The 27,550-nt window shown below is 36.4% G+C and overlaps 2 protein-coding genes across 2 annotated transcripts in view; both read right to left on the bottom strand.

The window, feature by feature from the left end:
- Window positions 1–547: 547 nt before the first annotated feature.
- Window positions 548–7,746, bottom strand: abhd13 (abhydrolase domain containing 13). The gene is made up of 2 exons (XM_026272337.1): window positions 7,542–7,746; window positions 548–2,951 (listed from the first exon to the last, which is right to left on the bottom strand). The coding sequence occupies exon 2, from the start codon at window positions 2,904–2,906 to the stop codon at window positions 1,893–1,895; it is 1,014 nt and encodes a 337-aa protein (XP_026128122.1). The 5' UTR covers window positions 2,907–2,951; window positions 7,542–7,746; the 3' UTR covers window positions 548–1,892.
- Window positions 7,747–10,546: 2,800 nt separating this feature from the next.
- The window catches only part of LOC113108915 (transmembrane protein FAM155A-like), a 122,980-nt gene continuing 105,976 nt past the window's right edge, over window positions 10,547–27,550 (bottom strand). The window contains exons 2-3 of the mRNA XM_026272335.1: window positions 17,429–17,600; window positions 10,547–14,711 (exon numbers count right to left, since the gene is read on the bottom strand). Coding sequence (XP_026128120.1) covers window positions 14,434–14,711; window positions 17,429–17,600 — 450 coding nt within the window. The 3' untranslated portion in view covers window positions 10,547–14,433. The remainder of the gene's footprint in view (window positions 14,712–17,428; window positions 17,601–27,550) is intronic.

Here is a 27,550-nt window from a genome sequence, read left to right as displayed (position 1 = left end):
TTGATTCGATACATTAAATTGTAAAAAAAAATAATAATAATTTTGCCAGCATTTACTCTTCCAAACAGGTATGATTTTCTGTCTTCTGTGGAACACGAAAGGAGACATTTCAAAGAAGGTGCTGGCTGCTCTTCAACTACAATGAATGAGGACAGAATCTTTCAAGATGACTTCCGGTCTACATTCCAAATCTCCCATAGACAATATTATAGCTTCTATAAGGAAAATACTGACATTGTATTTGTTCTTCACTGAATCATCATGAGTTCATGAGAGAACCGTCTGAATGCAACAAAGATCTCATAATTCTGACAGAGTCAACTCACTGGAAAAGAGTTTTTAGTAAACAGCAAAACTTCTCAGCTGTCTATCATTGTGTGATTTCAAGTCATATGACCAACTTTTAAGAGTCCTTTTGAGTCTTCTACCTACAACTGCATGGAAAAGGGTGACTAATGTACTCTTCAAAATTCCTCCTTTTTGTTCTACTGGAAAAACTGGAAAAAGTCATACAGGTTTGGAAAGGCATAAATGGTAGCAATTTTCATTTTTGTGTCAATAAATCCTTACATTGTTGTGAATGTTTCTGCTTTTTAAAGGAAAATGCAAGAAAATTGATGAGACACAGTGCAACAGTCACCAATGGGCAGGTTTTTCAACATGATCCAAACAATACGGGTCATTGGTAAAGATCTGATGTTAAGCACTTGACCTTATTAAAAGAAAGGAAAGACCTTATTTACAAGTTGTGCAAATGGACTGTGCTTGGAACACTGTCAAGCAGCTGCTATGTGCGATTTCACTCTAACTTTCAGAAGATCACTAAGCCTGAGATAGAGTAAACATACTTTAGGCTTGTTGCGTTTGTTGGTATTTTCATACAGTGCTCACAGTGAACTGTAGCCCACATGAAAATCAGTATAGAAATCTATACTTCTCACACACAGCTCCATATGCAAATTCATAAAATGGGACCAAACCACAATGAGCCGATTTCCTGAGTGGATTTTAAACCTTCCGTAAAAAAAGAAGGCAGTGTGATAAGATAAAGCTCCAACACATTACAGCCGGGTACAGAAGATTGTATGCATGAAATGCCATAGACAAAGATGAGTGAACTAGGATCAATTGCCCCCGTTTTCACTAGAATTTTAAAGGCCAAAAATATTTTAATGAGCCCTCTGTTCCATTTAATAAAAAAAAGTGTGAATATATATTAAATATAAACAAAATAAATAAGAATATAGCTTCTCAGCTTATTTAGTTTGTTAGAATTGTTTATTTCAGTAGTCTTAGGAGTTTTTGGAGTAGTAGTTTGTCATTCATGAGTAAAACAAAATTTTAAATGTGAGAATGTCAAATTTTATTAGCAACTTCAAGCTTGCCGTTACCAACTTTATGTATGAAATATAGGCTAAGTGGTAGAACAAATGTGACCATCTCAATTAATGTTAATCCCAGACATTATGATGTTACTTGTGAATTTTAAACCAAAAACTGATGCCTAAATTTAACTGTTCAAGCTCAGAAAGTAGTTCTAACCATTGTGTTTAGGCAAATAACTATTTCCAATTGAATTTGCAGGTAGTAGGGATTTAAGTATACTTTTGAGGGCAAACATTGTCAGCAAATAAAGAAAAGGACTGAGAGGGCATTGAATTCTTGAGGCAGATGCATTCATACTTAATATAAAATATTCTGAAGTCTTAAAAAATTCAGCCTTCTCTATTAAATAAATGAAAATCTAACTAATGATGGTATTGGTGTGTGAGCAATGGAAAGAAAGAGCTTCTGAAGTTTGGGAAAAGAGAAATAATAATAGCAAGAGAGAATAAATTGTACATTCTATCTGAGAGGCTCCAGATTTAAAGCAGTCAATAGTAGTTAATGTTCTAGATTATGGTGACGTTGGTCGTCCCCTGGGCCGTCTCTTCTCGGGCATGGCTTTTAAGAAGCTCCTTCATAAACTGCTCTAGGGTGGCAAAATAACCCTGGCACTGCCAGGTGTCATTGTGTGTACCCTCGGGAAAGATGCCGAGGCGTTTAGTCCGAGACGGCGACAGTTCGTACAGCTGTTTCATCATCACCGGAGGGATGAGTTGGTCTGATAAGCCTGAAATGAAGAGAGATGGCATATGGCACAGTGCCACGTGTCTATAGGAGAGAAACTTGTTCTTGTAGCACCAGAGCGGTAGGTAACGCATGGGGAAGAAAGAGAACAGTGTGGCCGCCATGTGTGGGATACTCAGGAAAGTGTTCTCCACCATGATGGCAGCCACTCGATGTGGGTTACATGATGCCAGACGGATGGCCACCGCGCCACCCAATGAGCGGCCGAATAGTACCACCTTGGTCTTGTCGATGTCCGGCCGGGTCATGACATAATCCAAGGTGGCCTCGGCGTCCTGGTACAGTCCCTCTTCACTAGGTTCTCCTTCGCTCTTTCCATAGCCTCTGTAGTCCACCAGCACCACATTGGCCTTCAGATTGACCAACATCAGCAGCGCGTTCGGGACGCGATGGCCAATGTTCCCCGCATTGCCGTGGAAATATAAAATGGTGGGAGCAGAGATGGGGTTTTCGCCGGTGTAACGGAGCAGAATGAGGTTCAGCCGCACACCATCTTTGGTGCGGATGTACACGTTCTCATGGGGGATTCCTGTTGGCATTGGAACGTAAAGACGCGAGGATGAAGGCTGGTCGGGAAAGTAGAGCAGAATGTCCTGGAACTTGTACAGGATGCCGGCCACAGAGGCCAGGATGAGTCCCAGCAAGATGAAGCCTCCATACAAGTGGAAGGTCAGAATGAGGGCCAGTAGGGACACACGGCAGACTGCCCAGGACCAGGCGCACATGGTCAGCAAACACGCCTCCAATGCCCCCCATAACCTCCATGGCTTCTCCATGACAACTGGGATGACAAGAGTCTCCAAACTCACTGCAGACGTAATCTGAGGAAACACAGAAGGTAGGTTTGTAAGGCTGGGCGATATTATTATATTTAACTATAGCACATATTTTTTTGCATTTTTTAAACTATATTACAATTAAGATATGCTTCAATGGCATGGGTTTCTTCCTATTGTCCCGCTACTTGTAGTATGGCATGGTCAGTGTTGGGGGTAACGAATTACAAAGTAACGGAATACAGTAACTATATTACTTTTTTTGGGTAACGATGTAAAGTAATGCATTAAACTAATAATATTGGTAACTACACTACTTTACTAGACTATAGGAACGCGCTTTCCTGCGTTACACATGCCGTGTTTGCCTGTGTGTAAAGTTCTGGGCCGGGTTTCCCGATAACGATTGATCATAGTGCTTAAGAGTGTTTTCTACGAGTAATTTTACGATCGTTCGTTATTGTTTGACGTGTGTTTCCCAACATTTTACGTAAAGCAATCATACAGCTGTGCTTCAAGTGCTACGTAGGAGTAGCTCTCCATTTGTCAAGTGCTGAAATGTCATCTTATAGACGGTTTCATCTGGCGCATGCTCCTGGCCCTAAGTTAACTTCCGGTCCGTGTTGTGTATATCGGTCTGGCTGCGGTGCCATCTAAAAATGCAGTTAAAGTTAAGGTGATGAGTAGACTGAAGTTGGGCTCAGGTGGTTGTGATGTGGGATGTGTTTCCCATACATTTATTTATTTTTGGAGACTCGCCATGATTTTAAAACTAAACGATTTTCCAAAAGGCTTTGTTAAATAAACATGAGCACGTACTGCACGTTTAATAATAATAATTCCTTACATTTATATGTTTAAATATCAAAACGAGACACAGGTTTTTTATATCACTGTATTTCTAAAGGAAGACTTGCATGTTACATGCCTGATAAAGCAGTTTGTGAACCCAGCGCTGCTTTGTTTACAGCTGTTACTGGGGAAACTTCTATTTCTCGCGCTTTAAAGCATCTCCTGCTTAACATTCCTTCCATTTTATTTTTAATAGTAAATCCCCTTTGTTTACAAAAAAATACAGTTTGCTTTATTTCAATATTTAAAAGAAAATCAAAATGAATGTTTTATGCCTTCATTTGATAACCAGAAAAATGTAAATACACAACAGAATTTCTGAGGGGGGGGGGGGGGGGGGAATCATAAGGCTATTTTAAGAAAAATTTAATAATTTAAGTCATTTTTATGCTTTTATAGATTTACACATGCAAAAACAAAAACAAACATATGATGAAGAAAAAATTAAACATTTCATAGGGCCCTAAACATGTAATTTTAAAAAAACATTTTAATAAATTGTTGTGAAAATGTATGTGTTATGATTTAAATAAATAAGACATGCTTTTTGATTAATACAATTAAATTTAACCATTAAAAAGGAGTTGAGAAAGAAATTCAACAGAAAAAAAAAAATGGAATCCAGAAAAATTAAAATGGAAAACGGAATTTGGAAAAAATTCCCTAAAAAATAAAAAAAGTAATGTAATAAGTAGTGAAGTTACTTTTCAAAAGCAGTAACTAGTAAAGTAAAGTAATCTCATTACAATTTACAGAAGTTACTAGAAACTAGTAACTAATTACTTTTTTTGGGTAACTACCCCAACACTGGGAATGGTGGGCCAAATCAATGGTCATAACAGGCCAATTTTGACCTCAGAATGAGGAAGAATTTGTGAAGTCAATCACAATGTATTTCACTTCCTTCAGCAAGAGGAAATGTAGAGTAGAATTGAATTTATCCATTGGGAATTGATTGGATAATGAAATGTGGGCATCACCAAAGTTGAGCAAGACTGAGTATGACTTAGGCAACTCCACTAAAACGTAACTTAAACAGCTATTTGGCTGTTGGATAACATTACCCAATTGCCTGTAAGGATAACAATACAAGTAAAAAAAAACTTCTTTATCATTCTTCATGCGGGTTTATTATTGTATATTTGTTTGGCATTTCATTTGTTGTATACCCTTTAGATTTGCTTATTGAAAGAACAACAACAGCAGCAACATGGTGTAATATTGAAACGCATGTATTTTGTACTTGCTACTTAATATCTTTACTCTTTCCTTTCAATCTTTTCATGGGCTCGGATGCTTCTCTGTGTCGCTTTTTGCATAACTCTGGGTCATCGACACCAAGCTTTGTTGCAATTTCTCTCTAGGAATTAAATGCTTTCTCTGAAATCTCTCTGCAAGCGATTGTACAAGTGTGGATATATTTAATTGTGCCAGCTCAGCTATTCAACACTCCAGTGTATTCAGGAGATGTCTCCTGTAGGTCTTCTGCAGAATGAGAAACGAACCGGTAGAAAAAAAAATTGTGTGTCAAAGAAGGTGGAGTTTCAGGACACACCCACCGATTGTGTTCCATGGACCAATGGAAGCTCAAAGATGTTTAGCAACCAAAACGAACTCCCCCAGAAAGTTTGCATTGGTCTGCTGTTTCGAACTGCCGAAACAAACTCAAAACAAACTTTGTTTAGGCCTGATTTTATTCGAAATGCCATCATATCACTTCATTCTTTGATTTCGTTTGAAGTATATCCGGGCCTTAATGGCTCATTTCCACTGAGTGGTACAGTTCAGTACAGTATGGCATGGTACACAATTATGTCAATTGTCAGAAGTTGTGAATGGTACCAAAATAGGGAAACGTACCATATCACTTTTTTGTTACCCTTCCGTTGGGGTACCGAGCATAGAAAAGGGTACCAAAAGGGTGGAGCTTAACTCACTGCAGAACATTGGTTGGTTGATTAGAATTGTCACTTTTGCCTGGTACAAGTACTGGTATCATTTTATAATAGCCGTTTCTCAATATGTGTTATTTTCTGTTATTGTGGACTTGTAAAATGTCTTTACCCAAAAACCTGCATCATTTTCTAAATATTTCTAAAATTTGCCATGCTGATTTCAGAGCTCAAGGCGATCACAGAGCACTCAGTGCTCATGTATCGGCCAGGAGCAGCCTTAGCTCAGCTAGTCCTTCCAACATTTGCTGTTAGCTCTGATGTCTCTGTAGTGATTAAACATGAGATACAATTTGTTTTGGGTATATTTAACAGGCATTCATGATCTTGTGAATCTATTCCTGTTCTTGATCATATCATTTTAGCGGAGCACAATTTTTTTTTAACTATGTAGCATTCGTTTGACTGAATTGTTGACCTTTTTCGTTTTACTGTTATATAAGCCTCTTATACTTTCTATTTATACTTTAATAATGGCTATTATTGTTCATTAAAACTGACATTTAACAAAACGAGGCAGAGTTGTGCTTATTGTCGTGCTTTATCATTGATCACTACTTTCCGGCATACACCACGCCTATTTAGTAAAGGTAACGTTGGCAGTGGAAACGCAAGTTGGATCAGGTTTTTCGGTTCTGAATTGTACCGTACTGTACTGTACTCACCTGTACCACTCAGTGGAAACAAACATACCGTTTTTTAACATACTGGGAAATGACATGAGAGAACATCTGTAACTTAGTCCAGATACGGGGAATTGTAATGTTTAAAAATTTATATATATATTTTTTGCATTGAAAAAAAAAAGTTTCTTGTTTGTACATGCTTTCAATTATAGTATATCAACTATAATATAATTATATAGTTCTTAGAAAGAAAACATGGATAAGTTGACTATTTTACAACAACTTCTTGTAATTATGGCACATCCATTCAGGCACATCCAATCAGAAAAAAAAATATATATATATTATTATTTGTTTTATAACATTAATCTTAATAATTTTTCTCTCTCTTTAAATTTTCCTTATTTTCTTCATGGAAATTTCCAAACAGAAAGAGAAAATTATAAAATTAGATAAAAATTTAATTCACTGGATTATCCAAAAAATATATATTTTTTGCAATATTGTAATTTACACAGTTGCCTTGACATAAAATCAATTGTGATATAGGACATTTGTCATACCACCTAGCCCTACAATGACCTTTACTGAAATACCATGGTATTACCCTCCATCATTGCACAACAGGTTTTTTTTTTTTTTTTCAGAAGCAGAGCATAGGTGCACATATACACTGTGAGTCATCTAAACACACAGACATAAATTATTTAAGGTATTATGCGATGACACAACACAGTGCTGTCTGAAGCCCTCTGGGTGTTTTAAGGACCAAGTCCAGTCTTGACCAATCAATTACACTGGAATGCAGATGAGGATCCGTATTCACTCATTCACCTACTGTATACTGCAGACAGAAACATTTAGAGTTCACACATTGAGCTTTTTTTCTCCAGATTACCATTACTTTTACCATGGAGTGCAATAAAACAGACGAAGTAACGTTACCACGATCTGACCCCAATATCAAATTATGAACAGATCCGCACTAAACCCCGCACATTTTTTTTTTTCATTCAGCTGTTGACATAGGGAGAGAGAAAATACCCTGAAGTCCAAACCCAGCTGACACGAATCACAAACGCACTGATGACAGATTGATGTTGACAGCGGCTCTTTCCCTCTGGAGTGCATGTACTGCACAGCTAACACTGCTGCTAGCTATGTCTACAACACATCTGCTCACAGTCTGATACAAAACTACTCACATCTATCGCATTATTCAGCGGTGCATCTTCAGAGAGCTGAGTTGACGAGCAGGTGAAGCGGTCATCTATACGAACAGCCCCTGAAATATCAGCTGATCCACTGTGGCTAGCAGCAAATCTAGCCAGACTGCTGCTGTACACTGGTGTCGCTCCAAGGAAGTTCCGGGCGGAAACAGCGGAACCTTCTGCTAACAGTCAACACGTCATGACATGTTGCTACAAGTTCGACGTCCGTGCTTATAAATGTTTATTCTCATAATTGTTACAAATGTGTATCCAATAACCTTGCTATTTACAAATCGTATACATTTATAAATTTAAAACACATGCGACAACTCGTGAAAATTAAAATCTTGCAACTTGCCCCCGTATTTATGAAAAATACATTTATGAAAAGTATTTATGAAGAGCCTTTCAGTAGGCTTTCAGTAGGTGACTCTCGTCTGTGAATGCTTGTTAGTATGTTGTGTTTACTTATTAAAAAGCAAAAAGCATGATGATATTAGATGTTCTGTTATTTTTGGGAACAAAAATAAAAATCAATAAATATGTAATTTAAGCGAGAACTGAGGTGATGATTTAAAATGTGTTACACACAACAATGTGTGACCCTAGATCACAAAACCAGTCATAAGGATACATTTTTTTGAAATAGAGATTACCTGAAAACTGAATAATTAAGCTTTACATTGATGTATGTTTTTTTTATGATGTGACAATATGTGGCTGAGATACAACCTATTTGAAAATCTGGAATGAGAATGCAATAATACAATATATTAATATTCAGAAAATAGCATTTCAAGTTGTACAAAAAAAAAATAAATAAAATAAAATAAAATAAAAAAAAACTCCTTTGCCATGCATATTACTAATCAAAAATTAAGTTTTGATATACTGTATTTACGGTAGGAAATTTAGAAAATATATTTAATAATATCTTTACTTAGCATGCTAATGATTTTTGGCATTGAAAAAAAAAAATCAATAATTTTTACCCATACAATGTACTGTTGGCTATTACAACCGATATACCCATGCTACTTATGACTTATAGGAAGTCCAGAGTCACATATTATCTTAAAAATATTAAATTAAAAAATAAACAACAATTTAAATGTGTTTAGGTTTTTTTTTTTTTTTTTCTAATGCTTTTTTGTACATTTCACTGTAATAATAAAACTCAAACTAATTATTATTATTTTTTTTCATTTTCTTCCATTTTAACCTCCTCTTGTAATATGGCAAACAAAGGTCATCTGAGGGCCCTGTTTTGGGAATCATAGCTTTGTCTATGGAGAAACCTCCATGTCACCAACATATGACCAGAATCGCTTGTTATCTCTTGCAGATGTAAAGCGGTGGTCTCTTCTGCTGAACTCACGTTTAATTGTAGTTTCTAATGTTGTTAATTTATATAAACTCCAATGGCTTTTAAAAATGGTGGATTTTAAACTGCGGCATGAATTAGAAGTTCTTCTAGCTGATGTTCCCTTGATCAAGACCAGCAAGGTTTTATGGTGGTTTGGAACCAGGATCTGGGCACTGGCCTAGGAATTATTATGAGTTATTATTAGTATTATTATTATTTTTTATTTTTTTGAGTGAAACACACAGCCTGGTTCCTGATTGGGTTCTGGCACCAGCCACAGTGGAAAAGCAGTATGTGTCATAGAGAATCTTCAGTGCAGTGTCTATCATCTGTGACATCAAAGTAACTGGAATCTTACCTGAAATCTGTTACTGTGCTATTGCCCTCCCCACCCCATAAATATAAAAGATCTATTATATTTATGCATGTTCAAAAAGGAAAATAAAATTCATTTCCTTATATGTATTTCAGCTGGTTACTCACTTTAATTTTTATTTTTATTTTAAACTATAATAATAGATAGCCTATAAAATATACAGAATATATATATTTTTTTAATGCATTTGCATTCAATGATTTTTCATTTGATCTTTCAAAATTTGCATGTTTATTTTTCCTCATGCACAATCACAATGAAATAGTAGTCAAAGTGATAATTTGAATACACAAATAACACAAGTCCGTGAACTCTGATATAGCGGGAAAGTTTAACATAAGCTTTTCATGAATGCTCAGTTCATTTAAAGATAAACCAAGACACTGATTCACTTAATTGCTACTGCATTGAAGAAAATCATTTATTGTGTCTTTTCAAAACTGCCCAGTCTTGGATATTTGTATTAATAATTTTAGGGCAAATCTACATTCAAAAAGGTGTAACCTGTGAGGTCCACTTCTGTTTCAGCTTGTAGAACTGTTGGCTTTACTTTTGTCCCTTCATCATGACTCCTCTTTGTTACTTCTGTTAACGCTCAGGTGCGTCAGTCCGGTTGATCAGGTTTAACCTGTAAACCTGTTTAACTAATAGGTCACTTCAGACAGATAAACATGCATACTGTACCTCACTGAAGAATTATTGTATTATCTCTTCTACACAAGAAAACTGCCATGAACACATGATTCATATTTTCCTCTGAGTCACTATTTGCTCAATTCTCAGCCAATTTTCACATGTATTAACGATTCTGAAAACACTGTTGTATGTCTTATCTTAATTTAATCTTTTTACAGATTGTAGACTAAATTGTAAATGTTTAATTCTTCTTTTTGTCATTAAACTAAAACATAATAATAAAATATATATATATTCATTCTTATTTTGCGGAAGAAAAATGTGTATGTGGTGTAAAATTTTTTATATTTTGAACTCAGTGATGTGTTATATATAAATTCTTCCATTATATTATGTTAAAATACAGTTGTTTTAAATAGTTATTATTTTACATACAGCTACGTATGATGCCCAAAACCAAAATCTCACACAAAACAATGGTTTGTAACCTCTTTTGACCTTAAAAGACAATTTATCTGATTGACAACACACCCCAAATAAAGGAACATCCAGACACAAATGAACAGACGATATTTGTTATTTCATCAGAACACAACTTTAATCATTTTAGCAGTATAATCATACCTTCGAAAAGATCGTAACTTGTGAGATTGTTTTATAAATTATTTCATCAAAGTTGCTTGTAAAAAAATTAAATAGGTTACTGAACTAAATCATCTATAATATTACAATATACCGGTAGTATATAATTTTTTTTTTCAGTATAGTCATAGTCATAATATTATCTCTATATGCCTTTAAACCTTTATCTTTTTTCTTAAAGTCATTGCTCTGCACATACCATCACACACAGCATCACAGCCTGCAGGCGCCGAGGTTGTGACCAAGAGGACAGTTCATGTGATGAAACCACTCCGCTCTCAGTATCCATCTCAGCACAAACCACCCAATGATCTCTGACACTTACAAAAGAGGATTTAAAAAAGGACACCAACTCAGAACACAAGGAAACCTCCAAATCAAACAGAGACACACATTGTTTAGCATTCTCCTAACGTATTTACAACAGAAAAACAACTGAGGTCGAGGGCTGCATAGGTCCACAGGATTCAGAATAGAAAGTATTTCTGCTTGCTAAGTGATTACGCAGTGTGGAATACTACTTACACAATTTGGAAATGACCATAAAACATGTGCAAGCATAAAATACATCTTATAGTAGGTTTGGTGGTGTTTAGTGATATTAGCAGGCATCTGTTACATTCAATCTCGTTGGTCACTCAGACAAACTGTATGGTGATTGAATCCCAACAAACACAGAGAAACATGTTCGAAACCTGACAAATCTGAGCAACAACGACGCCGCTCTCTGTTTAAGAATATGTTTTAGTCAACACTTTGCTGTGAATGGTGTTGTCTGAAATACGTTTGGTGACCGATTCAACATGTTGCATTAGACCAAATATTTACGAGGCAAACCAAATTATTATATTGACATAAGTGTCGCAACTGACGGAACTCGAATCCTTCCTGACTTGTAGAGCATCGGCCAAGTATACTGTATATACAAAGGACTCCAGAGTGAACAAGCATGTATGTGTGTGTATTAAGGTGTGTGTGCATGCTTGTCTTGCTATAACAAACATCCAGAACTTCAAAGCAAATGAATAATAGTGCTACGCCACTGTCATTAGCCCACCTCTCTCTGACTATCTCTTCCTTCACCGTCAGGCCCAGCTGGAGAGGCAGAATTAGTTTTGTTTGGAGATGAACCGAGGGAATCATTTCTGTTCCAGAGCAGGTGGTCCGAGCTGAATGTCCAGGGTTATAAACTAACTAATAAGCTCTCGAGAGGGTATACTGTATCTATCAGTGCTTTTCTCTAATTATTCATTAGCGAAGTTCTCAGCAGAGCAAGCCGGACTGCCCTTACACATATCAAATAGGTCAGTTGTGCCTTGTCATTATGGTCAGGATTTCCTGGTCAAGCTGTCATCATAAGCGTGGCATAGCACTGTGTACATATATTACTAATTATGGTATTTCTGGTTTGATATGAAACAGAGTAATGTATTAATAGGAGATAGGAAGAATGAAAAGATGGGCCTAGAGTCAGAACTGTATGGGTAAGGATATTAAAAGTCATTATAATCAGATATGTTTGATAAAACTCAGCTTGCCCAATTCCACAAACAGCCAATAATTAGTGGTTTGAGTACATTTAGTGGAAAATCCTGAAATTTAAAAACAGTGGAATAAAAGGAGCTTCTCTCCCAGCATTTGAACGTTCATGTTAAATGCTTTTTTTTATCAGCTGAACTGAACTGCATTAGCAGTCTATTTCAGAAAAAAAAATCACTTTGTGCTTCTGACGCATAAAAAAGTCACCGCTAATGGTAGTTTAAACAGCAAAAGGGCAAAAGGATTGATTTGTTCTCTTAAAATCCAAGTTATTAAATTTGCCTCAGAGTCAGTATTCAGTGTTTAATGGTACTGCATGTGATGGTAATACATAAGAGAAAATCAGCTTTTTTAAGTGTAGACTAAAGGCGTGGTAACATTAGCAAAACATTTCCAAACCAAGCAGCTTAATGTTGGTACATGCGATGAATTTGCATGTTCAAAGTTGAATCCGATGTGAAATTCGCAATTAGTTTGAACATTCAAAGTTTAAGTAATCTGAACACGATGCAAAATTCACTACAGATTTACACTCAAATTTGACCAAACCTGATTCAGATGCAAATTTTGCATGAAAAAAAAAAAAAAAAGTTTCCCTTCATGCGGAATTCCAGATTGGGCTAACTGACTACACAGAATGTCACCGTACAAATGTGACTACACATCAATGGCAGACAATCTACAGAAATGTACAGGGAGGGAATAAAATGGTATGAAATGAGATTGCACCATTTTATTCCTATGGCATGCATTATGTCAGCCTGCTTTAAACAATTGAAATATGGCTGCAAAACACTTTGTGTTTCATTTTAGTTAGCATACTTAGCCTTAAAGCTAGCTGTGACTGATATATGACATATGAATGTGTATCTAACATTAACGACTGTTAGTCATCCAATGAGATGGAAACACAGGGGTGAGGCCTGCTATTTCAACAGGTTCACACTGAGGCTGTCTAGAGAACTTCGATAAACTCAAGGCTTCGTTTTGTGTTTGTGTCACAGTGACACATCCTCATTAGAGCATACCTGTAGAAAAGAAGAAAGAAAAAAAACAAAACAAAGTAATATATCAGCCCTTAACTTAGCCTCTCCTCCACACAAAGAACCAGATTCCTCAGCCCAGCCACCTGAGACGGGCCTCCGTTCTTCTATCCGGAGCCTCGAGATTGAGCTCCTCAGCTTCCTGTTGGCATGACTATCTCAAGGTTTGCAACAAATGAACATTATTCACTGAGTTATTCATGCCATGTGAATCTCTACATGCAGGAGTGTTTGAATGCGTGTGGATGATGGGTAAGCCCTTTACTATAATAAAGAATGATGGATCCTCTCTGCGTTTGGGGTAATTTGTCTCGAGAGCTCTGATTGGCTGGGTTCATGCTGCCAAATAGCACTTTGGATGGTACTCGGAGTACAAGGTCCTCTTGTTTTCAGATCGTTTGGGTTTATTTCTTTAAAACTTTAGCGAGACTCTGGCTCTAACATGCAATTACAGAATATAGGGTAGAGAATATAATACCTTATAATACCATAATATATAAAACACTAATAGTGTTAAAAACTGTTTTGTGGACATCTTTTTGCAGATTGAGGGAACAAACAGAAGTCTGGATACCTAGACCTTTCAGTCGAGCGCTTAAGCAAATAAGCGACATGAATGTAGCCAGACCCCAAAGGTACTGACCTGACCTCATACCAACAACAGAAATATCAGGCTACTTTAAAGAGGTTACAGGATCTTAACGGGAGAATCTGAGTTGGGTGTCTTGGTATTTGTCTAGGCAGATTTGAAAGTGGATAAACTGCAATAGAAACCCTCGTAATGAACAGAGCAGCATTCAGAGAGTTTGTGATTACGAAGAGAAACGAGAAGAACATCTAAGTGGACACACGGATGCAAGCACAGGCACACATGCACACGCACCCGTCCATTCGCTCACATAGACACGCGCTCAGTCTTGAATATTCACTTGGATACTGTACATTTAACTCATCCGTCTCTTCCAATCCTTCCTGCACAAAGACTCAAATGAAACAAAAACGAAACGGAATTAGATCCTGTAGTCATCTAGTGCAACAGAAATCCAAACCATAGACACAGTGTAAAAAACATGGTGCGAGAGAGCTCCGCCCCCTAGAAGCCTCTTTCAACAAAGGCTACGGTGTTGTCCCTTGTTCTTGTTGCTTGATTGGATTCGTCCAGTGTTTGTTTAGCTTTGTCGGTTTGCTTGGTTGGATTTGATTGCATGTCCACAGTCTCTGTACCAGAGGTCCCAGCAAGTTACCCACGCTCCGTCACGTCACTGTAACCGAGTGGCTAATCCGTCATTCCTCGTTGGAGGAGCTGGAGGTGAGGTTGAACCCGGTGGGATTGTGGGATGCTGTGAGAGTGGCAACAGTATGAAGGAGGACGAGGACCAGCAGGCAGAGTTTGAGTCTGCTGTTGCACAGTCTAGAGGCTGCTGACGAGGTCAGGGATGTCCCGTGCTGACACGACGGGTGAGTTCTTTTGAGAGTGCCTTTGGAGCTGTTGTCTGCCTTGCTGTCCCATCGGACATCGCAGCACTCTGTCTCTGCGTCTGAGGGATTGTCCTCTTGGAGCCCTGGGCCGGCAAAAGACACAAGGTTAACATATGTTGACCATTTAGTAAAAAAAAAAAAAAAACGTTTCAAAATCGAATACTTGAAAAATGTATTTTTGTTCATGTTGCTTTGTTTATGGTTTGGATTATTTCTTTATTTGTTAATTTGATTGATGAATAATGTGAAGTGGTGTGACCATCGAGGGTTTAAATCTATTTTAGCATTTTATTTTAAAAAAAATTCCATATCATGAATTGCTGTGTTGTAGTAATTGTGAGTTCACATCTTAATGATTATTTTTAGGAAAAAATTACAATCTTGAATTATCAATTGTGAGTGGACACATCTTAAAAAATATATTTTTTATAATAATATATAATAAATGATTTTCAGAAGTCATGAATTCTTAATTGTGAGTGTAAACATATTAACGATTGAGTTAAGAAATATATTTTTTTAATTATTCTTAAATGTATTTTTCACAAATCGCTATTTTATATATATATATATATATATATATATATATATATATATATATATATATATATATATATATATATATATATATATATACACACACATATTTTTTGAACAATACATTTTGTTCCTGTTCTTTCTTTCTTTTTCTTTTTACACATTTTCTCAAATCATGAATTACTAATTTTGGGTGTTCACATATTAGTGTGTGTTTTTGCAAAAAAAAAATAATAATCAAATTTTCAAGTTAAAAAGTGTTTTCATGAATTATGAATGTACACATATTATTAAGCGTTTGAGAGGTCTCACGACATGGCGTTTTATATTCTGATCTAACCTTATCTTGTCATAAAAAAGGTCAAGTTGTCTGATATTTTATGAGACACAGTCGTGAGGGTCTGCGGGGCTTCTCTTAAATATAATATCACGTTAGTTGCACCACATGACATTTTACAGCCTGAACATAACTTGTTTTGTCATAGAAAGGTCAAATTATCTGATATTTTAAGAGACTTATTGATCTTGACACAATCATGCAGGGGTCCCCTCTATGATATTATTGCTTATGTTTTTTGATTACTCTCTCATGATTCTGCATGTTAGTGCTAACTTTGTCGACTGATATTAAGGGAACTCAAATTTAAAATTCAGCCATCATGTCGTTCAAAACCCATTTGACTTTCATCCTTCTGTGTAACATAAAGCAAGATTCTGAATGTTTGTAACCAAACATCTTCAGCTTCCATTGACTTCCAATCGAATTCATTTTTTTATGTTCAAAAGATAAAGAAACTCATACAGGTTTGAAAAGACTTGAGGATGAGTTAATAATGACAAGTGGTGAACCATCCCTTCAATTAGTAGTTCAGTATTTTTGGTAAAAGATAAAGATGGATGGACGGATATGGTCAAATATATAAGTTACTTTTCCACTTGACCTTACCACACATAAATCATTGATGACAGGTGTTTATGGTCATGTCGTGATGATGATGGAGGCATATGGTCATGTAAAGTTTAGTGCTGCGAGACCAGTCTGTGTTAAGTGGGGATACTTAAAGCAATTAAAGGGCAGGTAATTACTGTGTGACCACTCAGCCGGTCTGTGCTCTTATGCTCTCAATTCCCCATTTATCATCAGTCTGTCTCATTATAGCACAAGCCTGCAGGCCATTGGGAGGCCAAAGCACTCATTCACATGCACCACTCAGCATGCACCCTCTGAGATTAGGAGAGGAGCATATCCTGACAAACACTGTTCAGGGCATTTGAGTACACCAGCCCTATTCTTAACATGCAGATCAGAGAAAGCCTATTTCATGCTCTTTGTATTCATATTCATGATTGGCATAATTATTCAAATGGAAGATAATTTAACTATAAAGTATTTATTAATTCAATGAGTCAACTCAAATTTTGTGCAAATAGGATATGATCATGCTCATTCATCCAATGAAAGTTCAAAAGCAGAAAGAAGAGGGGAGGGATTGTACTTCCTCTTTCAGCCATAAGGAGGCAACAGAGACCAAGTGTGAAAAAAAAAAAGAAACAAATCATCAATAATAACAGAAAATGCTGCCTGCTCTGGAAATAAATGGTCCAAATCCAATGTTTACATAACATCCTGTCTACTGTGATGCCTTCATTTTGTTACATCATTCTCTGTCTATCACATCCCACAACTCTGTAGAAGTTTAAAAATGTAATATTATCTTTTTTAGTAATATTGTCTTCCCCCTTAAATTTATTACTCAGTTGTTACTGAAAAATAATCTTAGTTTATATAAAATATATATATTGTTAGTATTTAATATAATAGAATTTAATGAATGACTTAATGGATAAATAAACCATAAAAAAAAAAAAAAAAAAAGCCAAGGCAACATTTCTCCTTTTTGTTTAGTTTAAGTTGAAGTATTCAAACAACTAAAACTTAAATTAACAAAAATTATAATGATATATCAGTGATATTAAACAACACTGGTTTGCAGTATATAAAAATATAAAATATACTATATGCATAAAAAAAAAAAAAAAAAAAAAAAACTTGGACTTGGTTTTGAAAATGATCTATAAAGTAAAGTAAAACCTTTTATAAATAATTCATAACATAAAAAAAAAAAAAAAATCTGTTTAATTTATTAACTGGCTAGGCAGTGGAGCAGTTGCCATTGGTTTCGGTCACAGCTAATGATTCAGTCCTCTCAAGAAGAGGAACCACTGGTGATTAGTTTGCTTGGCTAAAGGTCAAAGTGCCCACCTGTGCATATAAAACTGGGGCTTCCTCCATAGATGAGCTCATCATTGTCAGGCAATATGAAGGGACACCTCTTCTGGACCTCCAGGCAGTACTTCCTGCAGGGGATCCTGTTGCTGCAGTGCATCTGTGTGGTGTGGAAGAACTGGGCACAAAGCCAGTGTTTGTAGACAGTCTGTGCAGAGAGAAAAGTACAGAAGGAGAGCTGTTAGTGTTTCAGTCTGGGTGTCCATTGCAATTGATTACATCATCAGTACTGCGGTAACAGTCATCGCTTAAGCTCTCCCACCTATGTATCTTGGCAACGCTGCAGCCTTCTTCCTCTTCATCATTTTTTTCTGTCACTCACAGTCAAACGTTTGTTTTATGTTTTATATTTAGCAAACACACCAACATCAAGTAGCCAATACCATTGTCTATCAGTAATAATAGGTCGGAAAAAAAAGAAACAAATTGCCCAATGCTATCCACAATGCTTTTTTAATATCTATACTCTTACTGTACTAGACTATATGTCAACAACTGCCCACATAGCAAATGTCTTCTGGCATATACCAGGGCAACACAATGACTTTTCCCTCAGCCCAAGTACCGCAAAGAATGACGGACCAGAAGTGTATTAAGGACTCGGGCCATACATGGGCCATAACAGGTTTTATTAGTGGTGCCAATTCTCAGCCTTCCAGAATCCAGAATCCACAAATCTGAGCCACATCTGAGCCTTATATAGCCCCGACCCAACCCCAGATCCGGTCCGAATGAATTTCAAGCGGGCCAGATGTGGGCCGGATCTGGGCCAACACTATATTGCTGTCTGGGAATTTTAATATTTCATATTATAACCTTGTATATTACTATGATCGCAATTATTCATTTTGTGACATGCCTTAATGTAGACAACAAACTATGCCAATAAAGTACATTAAACTGAATAGAAAGTCAGACTTAAAATCCACACATCGTAACATATTGCATTGGTTTTTCTAATTATTTTTTTAAAGAACAAATCAACCAATAAAGAGTGAGCGTATAAAGTATACAGTCTATAAGAGAAACGTAACAGATAGACACATGTAACTTAATCCTAATAATTTATTGCAGATGTGACAAAAAGCAGTACCACAGTAGTCCAAATGAAGATGCATTGCAGTTGCAGTCCACTCTGGCAGAAAATAATAGTAGTGTGAGAAGCAGTGCATAATATAATTTGTTAAATGCTAAAAATACTATCCCGATCCACTCCCTCAAGGCGCGCATTTCTTATTCAAAACACGAATCACCGGAAACCTAAGTCGCAATCTCTGACGAAACCATAGACAGTAAAAGAAATGGACACAGCGACCCCATTGGAACTCAATTGAGACAAGTGAAGCCCATTTTTAGCGTTTTAGACTCAAACGAGGCTTGACGACATCAGCAACCTGTCTGCCAGATGTAAATCTTCTAGTAGCTGTGCGTGCAAACTGTCATCGTTAATCTTGCAGAGACGGCGAGCTCGAGCGGGGAGTTCTTTGTTGTGAGTGAGCAGGAGTAAGTATTCTGATTAATTATTTTGTATAGTATTTTAAAATGTAACGCCAGTATGCCATATTAAGTTAATTGCCTGCGAGCTTCTCCTCCTGTCTGTACGGTTATGCGACAGAGAGACGAGTGGTTATGACGCAATCGTTAGCCTATTTTTTACAAAAACTGTTTATACGGGGCCATAATGTAACATAGAAGGTAATGGAGCCCTTTATACATTGTCGTGTATCTTTAGAAATAAATAATGGACAAACGGAGTCTTTAAACACCTCAGATGTAAAGTTATTCGCTGTCAAAGTGACGCCAAAATGAATGGGAGTCAATGGGAATGCTAACGCAAGTGGAGTTCTGCTAAAAGATGGCAGCCCCCACCCGACTTCAACTTCCGGTCGAGTTCCTTGCCCCCTGGACGAAACCAACTTCTTAACGGCACATTTTTAAATAGTTACTATAGCTACAGAGGAAGGAGATGCATATCGCGAATGAATGTGGTTTGAATTTGGATCTGTTCCTCACACCAAGTATAAATGGATATAGGATTTAAATAAAAATAAAATACTTTCATAATCATTTTATTTAATGCTTGTGCTTGATAGAATACTAATAAAAATGATGTGCCCCCACACTCTATTATAGATCAGTATGTGTCCAATAGTAAACCAAATAAATATTACATGATAATGGTTAAATACTCTCTCTCTTACTCTTTCTTTTCATAAGGATTCTAAGCTTATTTGTACCAAGAATAACAATATACAAAATTATAATTAAGTGCAGTTTAAAGCACTTGAGTGATTTGCTTAATTTTTAAATGATATGTTTCATTCTGTTTCGACTTGCCATTTCAAAGACTACATTTTAAAAATACTACACTTCATCAAAATGTATGTGTCCATTTAACCATTATCATGCAATATTGTATTTATCTTGTTTATCATGGGTCACATAATATGCTGCCAGATCTTAGCCTGATTTGGGCCACATATCACTGGACTGATCTGGGCCAGACTCCTCCCATCAACAATCGGCCCTCAAGTTGTTTGCTGGATCCCCGCCGTGCCGTCATTGCCACACATGGCCCAGCTCTGGCTTAAAGGGTACATGCCATTGCCGACAGGAGGCCAGCAGTGCCACCTTCAGGCCACATGTGGGCTAAGTCCGTTTGCTATGTGGGTGCCTCTTGATTCTACTTGATTCTTGATTCTATGTATGTACTGTTTGTGCTGTATGCACTGTGTGTACAAACAGACAGACAGACAGACAGACGGATGGATGGATGGATGGATGGATAGATAATTTATCAGTTCAAGATCAAATTAATGCCAGAATATAGGGATAATTGAGTGTTTGTTTAATGGTTAACTTGTTTGTGGATTGTTTTTATGGGGTTCAATCTAAGGAATCATGTTTTAAAAAATCTATTTTTTTTTCTTTTTACATTATTTTTTTCACATAATTTACCATTATTCAAAACCACTCTGTCCCTTCTTCTATAAACGTGTTGATAACTTCCTGCTTTTATGAGCCCCCCCCCCCCCCTCAGAAATATGTAATGGGCTCTGATTGGTTAGCTAGTCCAGTGTGTTGTGATTGGCTAAACCACCTCTTGTGTGCGTCTAAATGTCTAACCCCTCACCTCAGCGGCATGTGCTCTGGTTGTATTATAAACAATGGCGTCGTCTATATTGCTTATCAATTTGAGCCCGATTAAGACGGGGGGATATTAGTGAAGAAGATCACACAGAACCTGTGCAACCACGGCTCTTAATGGTATTTTTATTGTTTGTTGTTGTCTCATACTTTTAGATACACTGTTATTTGTAAATGCTACTGCTTCTGTTATCTTTTAATTTCAAAGTTTTAAGTTTACATAGAAGTTAGAAGCATAGTTTGTGGTTAGTAATTACACATAATTTGTGATTTTGTTTGTGAGTGTTAATTAAAAAAAATTTTTCAAGGGAAGACCAGAATTGCTTAAATATGTTGCTAAGAATGAAACCTGCATTCCATAGTTGACTAACAATGCTTTTGGGAAATTCCTGACACAGGCAATACTGGCTTAACCAATATTGTAAATTTGGGGCAGGACTATTTGCTTCTTGACCAATGGAAGACTTCAATGTTTGAAAACATTATTTTTATGAATATGTTCAGTGACATTAGCACATAAATTTCAGCTTTATATTGAACATTACTGAGAGGAAAACAATAAAATATTCTGATGGGATGATGTAGAACTCTTTTGTAGACGGTGTGCAACAGGGCTCTGTTAATGGCCCATTATGCATTTGTATCAGCACAGCAGGCATTCAATTGGATAAATAACCATGTGAACAAGCATTTGTGTTGTTTTTAACACCAAAACCTCCTTTTTTCTCACTAGCTAACATAAATGTGCACAGTCAAACAAGAGGAAGAAAGACATCAATCCAAAACCATTGGCTTTGACAGTTTCCTTAATGTACAACATAATATCCTAACACTGTTAAAAGACTAAATGAATGGACCGTAATGCATTAATTGTGCTTCTATAGAAAAACTGAGGAAAATCTCTGGCAAGTTTTCCAGAAGCTATTATTTACCGTTGAGCCAGCACATGACATACCCTCTTTCCCATCAGGAGCCTAATGGAACAAATTTGTATTAATTTTATTCAGAGAGAGAATGACAAAAACACAGCGAAACAAGTTAAAACAAACATAAACACCTTCTCTCCCACATCGCATATTAAAACTGTTGTCCAAACACGCAATGGACCTGTAGCTGCAATTCGTCGCTGTCAGCAGAGAGAAGAGCGCAGGCAAGTCCTCGACTCCATCTACAACAACAGCTCAGGCAATTATGAGTGCAATGAATCACTGTCTTTGCCTTAAGCACAGCGCCTTGCCTTCACACAGCTGTACATCATGTCACACCGCCATCCCAATGAAATATTTATGTAGCGTCACTCGCGTAAACTCTTAAAAAGCACATTTCCTTCCTCAGCCTTGATCCTCCACCACTTTGGTTCGCCTGTAGGTGCTTATTAGATGTGCAGAGAGCAAACCTCTCAGCGGGCATTTGCTAATGCCTGTTCACATAATGAAGCCCTCCTGAGACAGAGTTAAAGCAGACGTTCGTGGAGGATGACTGAACACAGAGGGGTACGACTGCAGCCTCCTGTCTCCTCCCTGGGACATTTCACGCAGGCCTGATTGACATGCAAAGAAAAAAGCTTTTCTGAAGTGAAATAAGCTTTTGTAGGAGTTATCTGAGGACATTGTGATGATCTCCAATCAGCATTAGATTTGACAAATAGTAAACCACAGTCAGGTTAGACGCCATGTAGAATTTTAATGTGGATGAAAACAAGGCTATGAGGGATAGACATACAGTGTTTAGAATGGCTAGAAAGACATTTCACCAGCGTTGGCATCCCGTAGACTTAAGAATTGGTACTTATTTATATATAAAATTATTTTAGGTTTACTTTTGGTTTAGGTTTAATTTGCAAGAATTAAGGGCTTTGCTTAGATGACTATTATCTTTTAAGCGTCCCTAAAGTCGGTACTAATATGGGACAAGGGGCTTTTAGTTATGCTGCTCCATTTGATTGGAATCAACTACAACATAAGTTATGCTTAAAAGATGATTATAAAATGATCTTAAATGCATTTTAAAGGATCTATTTGTAGAGTCACCTGATTGTAAATGTTTTGAGTGATTTGTGTATGTAAACAAATTTATTTTGTTTTATGTGTAACTAAATGTGCTGCTTATCTTGACCCTCTTGTAAATTGTATTTGAAATCTTAAGAGTCAAAAAAAAAAAAAAAAAAAAAAAATTCAGACCGCTCTGATTGAGGGTTAAAACAGGACAGAAAATATAACTTACTTTTATTTATGTTACAATCTTGATTACATTATAAGTGGACCTCAGAGAACAGTACAAAATACGTAATAAAAAAGGCAGTTAATGACCCCTTTAAATGTGACATATTATGCCCCTTTTGACATTATGTAAAATAAGTCTCCGGTGTCCCCATAATGTGTCTGAAAAGTTTCAGCTCAAAATACCACACAGATCATTTATAATATTATTTTGAAAAGCCTATTTTGAGTGGAAGCAGAAACACGTTTTTTCATGATTTTTCATCCCTGTCTCTTTAAATGCAAATGAGCTGCTGTTCCCCACCCCTTTTCCAGAATAGAGCCAAATCATTACAGCTCTATCATCTGTTTTGGGTCTGATTATCATATTTCTCGGGCTGAAATTTTGCATTTTCAAATACATTAGTTTAAGCTCTGAGCCCACACATCTGAAGCACATGGACAGAAAGCGGTTGTCACAGCATGTGGGTACTAAACTAAATTCTTATTCACACATAAGTTTACATTAAAAACACACAAGTTTATGTTAAAAACAGTCAGTTATGTCTGTGAAGGTTTAAGATCTGTGTGGCGGCAGCAATATACAGTAAATAAATCAATAATCCCACTGCTCTGTTTGTCTCCTCTGAGCCTGGGACTCTAAATAGAGCTCTGTTCTCGTCTGTGCAGCCAAAGACAGAACACTTAGCATGTTTTGCTCAAACTTTAACAATGGCATTAAGAGCTGGTACACCGTTGTCGCTGGTGAAATCAAAATGATGGTTTATCGGGTGATTTAGGGGTGGTAATATTATAATGAGATCCCTTTGCCACGTCACCAAGGGACCAAACAAAGTTACTGGGTTAATCTTTTTCCCTTTCCTTGGTTGGTAAATGCATCAGGGACCTGATAACAGCACTTAAAACTCGGTAAAGTCACCTTTACGTGCTTAGGATGTTTTATTTGCACATCTAGTGAAAATAAAGTCAAATGTGCCTTTTACCCCGGTGCTCCTAGACCTGTCGCACCCTATACTTATTGTTATTTAGTTATCATTGAGGGTAATTTTTATATTCACCACTTCTCGTCATTTGGTAATTTTTATAATCACAGTTTTACCATCAAATGCTGTAATTTTTTATCAATGCATTTTTCCAAGTTAATTGCGAACTTGCATGAAATGCAAAAGCCAGAAGCTTCCTACAATGACACTAGAATTTCTGCAGTATCGTGTACAATTGCCTACTCAATTCACATCCTGCACAATGTCTGCTCCAATCTGTATTAGTATGCATACTCCACGATGCATTGCTATAATGTAGCAGATAATACAATACAATCTTAATTCACTACATTACTTTTTTATTATTACTGTATACCGTATTTAAATAATTACTGGGAAATAAAGCTGTTTAATTATTTGAGGAATGCCATCGTTTTAATTTAATTTGTTAATATTGATATTAACATTGAAATTCATTTGATGAATGAAGGAGAGTTTTCAGTTGAATATTAGTTTTTGCTGTGGTATCAGCATTGGTGACAAACCTGACAACCTTAGTGCTGAATGATGGGTGAAGTGCTGTGACAGTGACAGACAGTTTAAGAAAAAGTGGAGCAGTGCAGTACGATGATAGCTTAACACATACACCTCACTTAAGATGGGCACACACACATTCCCACATGCACGTGGCACACATGAGCAGGGCCCTGGAGACTGAGCGTGGCGACGTGCTGGTGGCATTTGGAGTTGGCACATGATGACATTAATCCAGAGCTCATTTGCAGTGCTACATTGTGGCAGGCCTGCTCAGACTGACAGAGAGAGAGAGAGAGAGAGAGAGAGAGAGGAGCTTCCTGGGCGTTTTAAACACACTGAGCCTTCAATGTGTGAATGTCAAATCCTTTATCTGGACTCTTAATTTGTCCAATCAACATTAATATTTAATTTTAAAGGTGGATCAATCCATCCAAAACAACCTACCACTCATATTTGGACATGAACTATGGTATATGGTATTTTTTTATTTATTATTATTACATTTCAAAATGAGCATTTTCTATATTATTAGATTTTCAAATGTAATTTTATTCCTGCTATATAAATCCTTTGCAATATTATAAATTTAATTCCTGATACTTTTCAATGTAATGCATTGTTGCTGAATAAAATTATTAATTTCGATAAAAATAAATAAATTAACATTTTTCATTAAGATGACAGCCCATATTTGGTATATTGCAGCTTATGCAATACAGTAATTAGCATAAATATACTATACATAGCACTTAAATCTATATAAAAAATTATCTATATACATTACTGAAAGGAATATATTTATAATTTAACATTTCTCTCATTTTGGATGGATTCTTTCAAATTTGATAATAATTTGATGTCGATGTTCCTATCTAAAGACTTTGATTCTTAGTATTTTATAAATCTATGAGTAAAAAGATGAGAGAAACAAAATGAAATTAAAGTCAAAAGCTCAATTCGTTTTTTAACTCTAAACCCTCCTTTTTCTATGGGGAGACCGAATTAATGCACCAAATAAATGTCATTAAAAATATATATACTTTTTTCTGTGGGACAACACCTTTCATACCCTAACTATTGTTGTGTAGAACAATGGCAGAACCTCTCACGGCTGGTGAATATTTTTTAATGCAGCGTGAGTTGCTGCTGTCCAGCGCTCCATTAGAGATGTGATGAGGGGTGAGTCCTTTCAGATGAGTATAAATGCATTATCGCTGTAAACACAACCTGAGCGACAAAGTGATGTACAGTCTCTGCTGCATCCCGCTGAAGGACATTCCATTTAAAGAGCCATTTATGCCTCTAATAGCTGGTTAAATCTACACTGCTGGCTTCTATAAACTTGCAAAGTTGTGACCTGAAAACCTGCCTCAATTTTCTGCTATCTGAATTGCTTTTAACATTAATGCATTCTGTATTTTTAAAATGTAATCAGTCAATTAATCTGATGTCACAGACATCATTTATTGGACAGCATAATATGTAATCATTTTCTTCAGGTTTCTGTCTATCCATCCATTTTTTTCATTCATATATACTGCAAATGTGGGAGGACGTAGCCAGCAGATGGAGCTAGCATGCTAGGTCGGTGAACCATTGCGGATTGATTCCCTCACTCAGCAGTCTCTCATTCACTTTAAGATAGAGTATCTGTTAGCAATCCCGTTCATTTTAATGTCACAAAGACTCAGAACCACCCAGAAGTAGGGCATTTGAAATACACCGTCTGTTGGCACTCAGGTCTTCAGCCAGGTTGTTTTGAGCAAAGCATCTAAGCCTTAAGGACATCTAATATTGATAAAATGATGTAGTAGCAGCTAAAATCTTTATGGTGTACTGTAGCCTTGAGCTGCAAAAGCTCTGATCTCCAAAAAGATTTGTTAACGTATTCATTTGGTGACTTTTTGCAGGTTAAATCATTATAACAGTAGGTGGAAAACAGCGAGTACATGCCTTTTCTGTGTTATGAAATAGTTATTGAATTATTTAGTCACCTTATTTTTTGAAAAATGTTGGTCGTGACTAGAAAAAAGAGTCTTAGCTTCCTTTTTTATAAAATGTATACAGATCTTGAGAAATTATGTTTAAAATACTGCAGGTGACTAGAGTAAAAAAATAAATAAAAATAAAAATATATATATATTTATATTTATATATATTTATATATATATATATATATATATATATATATATATATATATATATAAAATAATAATAAATATTACCATACTGTACTTCCCCTTGCTGATTAATCAGTGCATTAAGACAAGACAAACCACGTTTCCTGAAATGCTATATATGTGAATATGCAAATGTAATTTTCAATTTAAATACACACTAATTTGCATACATTTCCAGAACAGACCTATGAACACTGGATAAAGCTACATTCAAAAAGGTTTTATTTTTGTTGACATATTAATGTTTTTTACAGAGAGAGTTTGGATATAGATAGAAACCAAAAGTTTTTTTTTTCTAAATTATTGGCAATGATACACATATATATTATGTTCCCTCAGTTTTGTCAGCTGCTAAGCTTGAAATTTAAAAGGACGATAATGTCCTTTTGTCAGTGTATGCGTATGCGTCATTATAATTGATATAATAGTTTGTTCACAAACTAATGAGGCGTCTATTTCTAAACAATATGGTTTATTCTTCATTCACGAGATCCAATTCATGTTATGCAATCATTAGCTTCTTAAAGGAAAAAAATGATCAGTGTATCAAAGCAAAACCGAAGGATTTGTTAGGTACCAAGACTAAAAATGCAAGCGCAAACCTCACTTCTAAATCTAGGCATGATGGGGGCAAAACAGGGCAGGCACGCAGACGAAATCAAGGTTTCTGATGCAGGCTTCATCACTTTTTCGCTCTGAGGCTGCAGTAGACAGAGGATGGTGTGATCTCATTAGTATGAAGAGCGGAGGGAGTGTTGGCAGAGGAGCTCTGAGAATCATTCGGCTGCTATACTGTCTCTGCCCTACTTACCTAAACCCTCAGCTGCCTGCACAGGGACCTCCCCAAACCTACTGCATCCAACACTGCTTCTGCTCACATGATAAATGACCACCATGCCTCAGACGCAACAGCATGTGAGGAAGCTTGAGAGAGGAACATTTCCATCTTACATAAGCAGACTTTGCCCTTCCTTTCCCTGCAGTATATTTACCTTGCGCTACAGAAGGGAACAAAAGTCTGAGACTTTATTC

This window comes from Carassius auratus, chromosome 9, assembly GCF_003368295.1.
Source record: "Carassius auratus strain Wakin chromosome 9, ASM336829v1, whole genome shotgun sequence".
In the NCBI taxonomy this organism is placed as follows: Eukaryota; Metazoa; Chordata; class Actinopteri; order Cypriniformes; family Cyprinidae; genus Carassius; species Carassius auratus.
The sequence above is the reverse complement of the archived record's forward strand: the minus strand, read 5'-3'. Positions and strand labels throughout refer to the sequence as shown.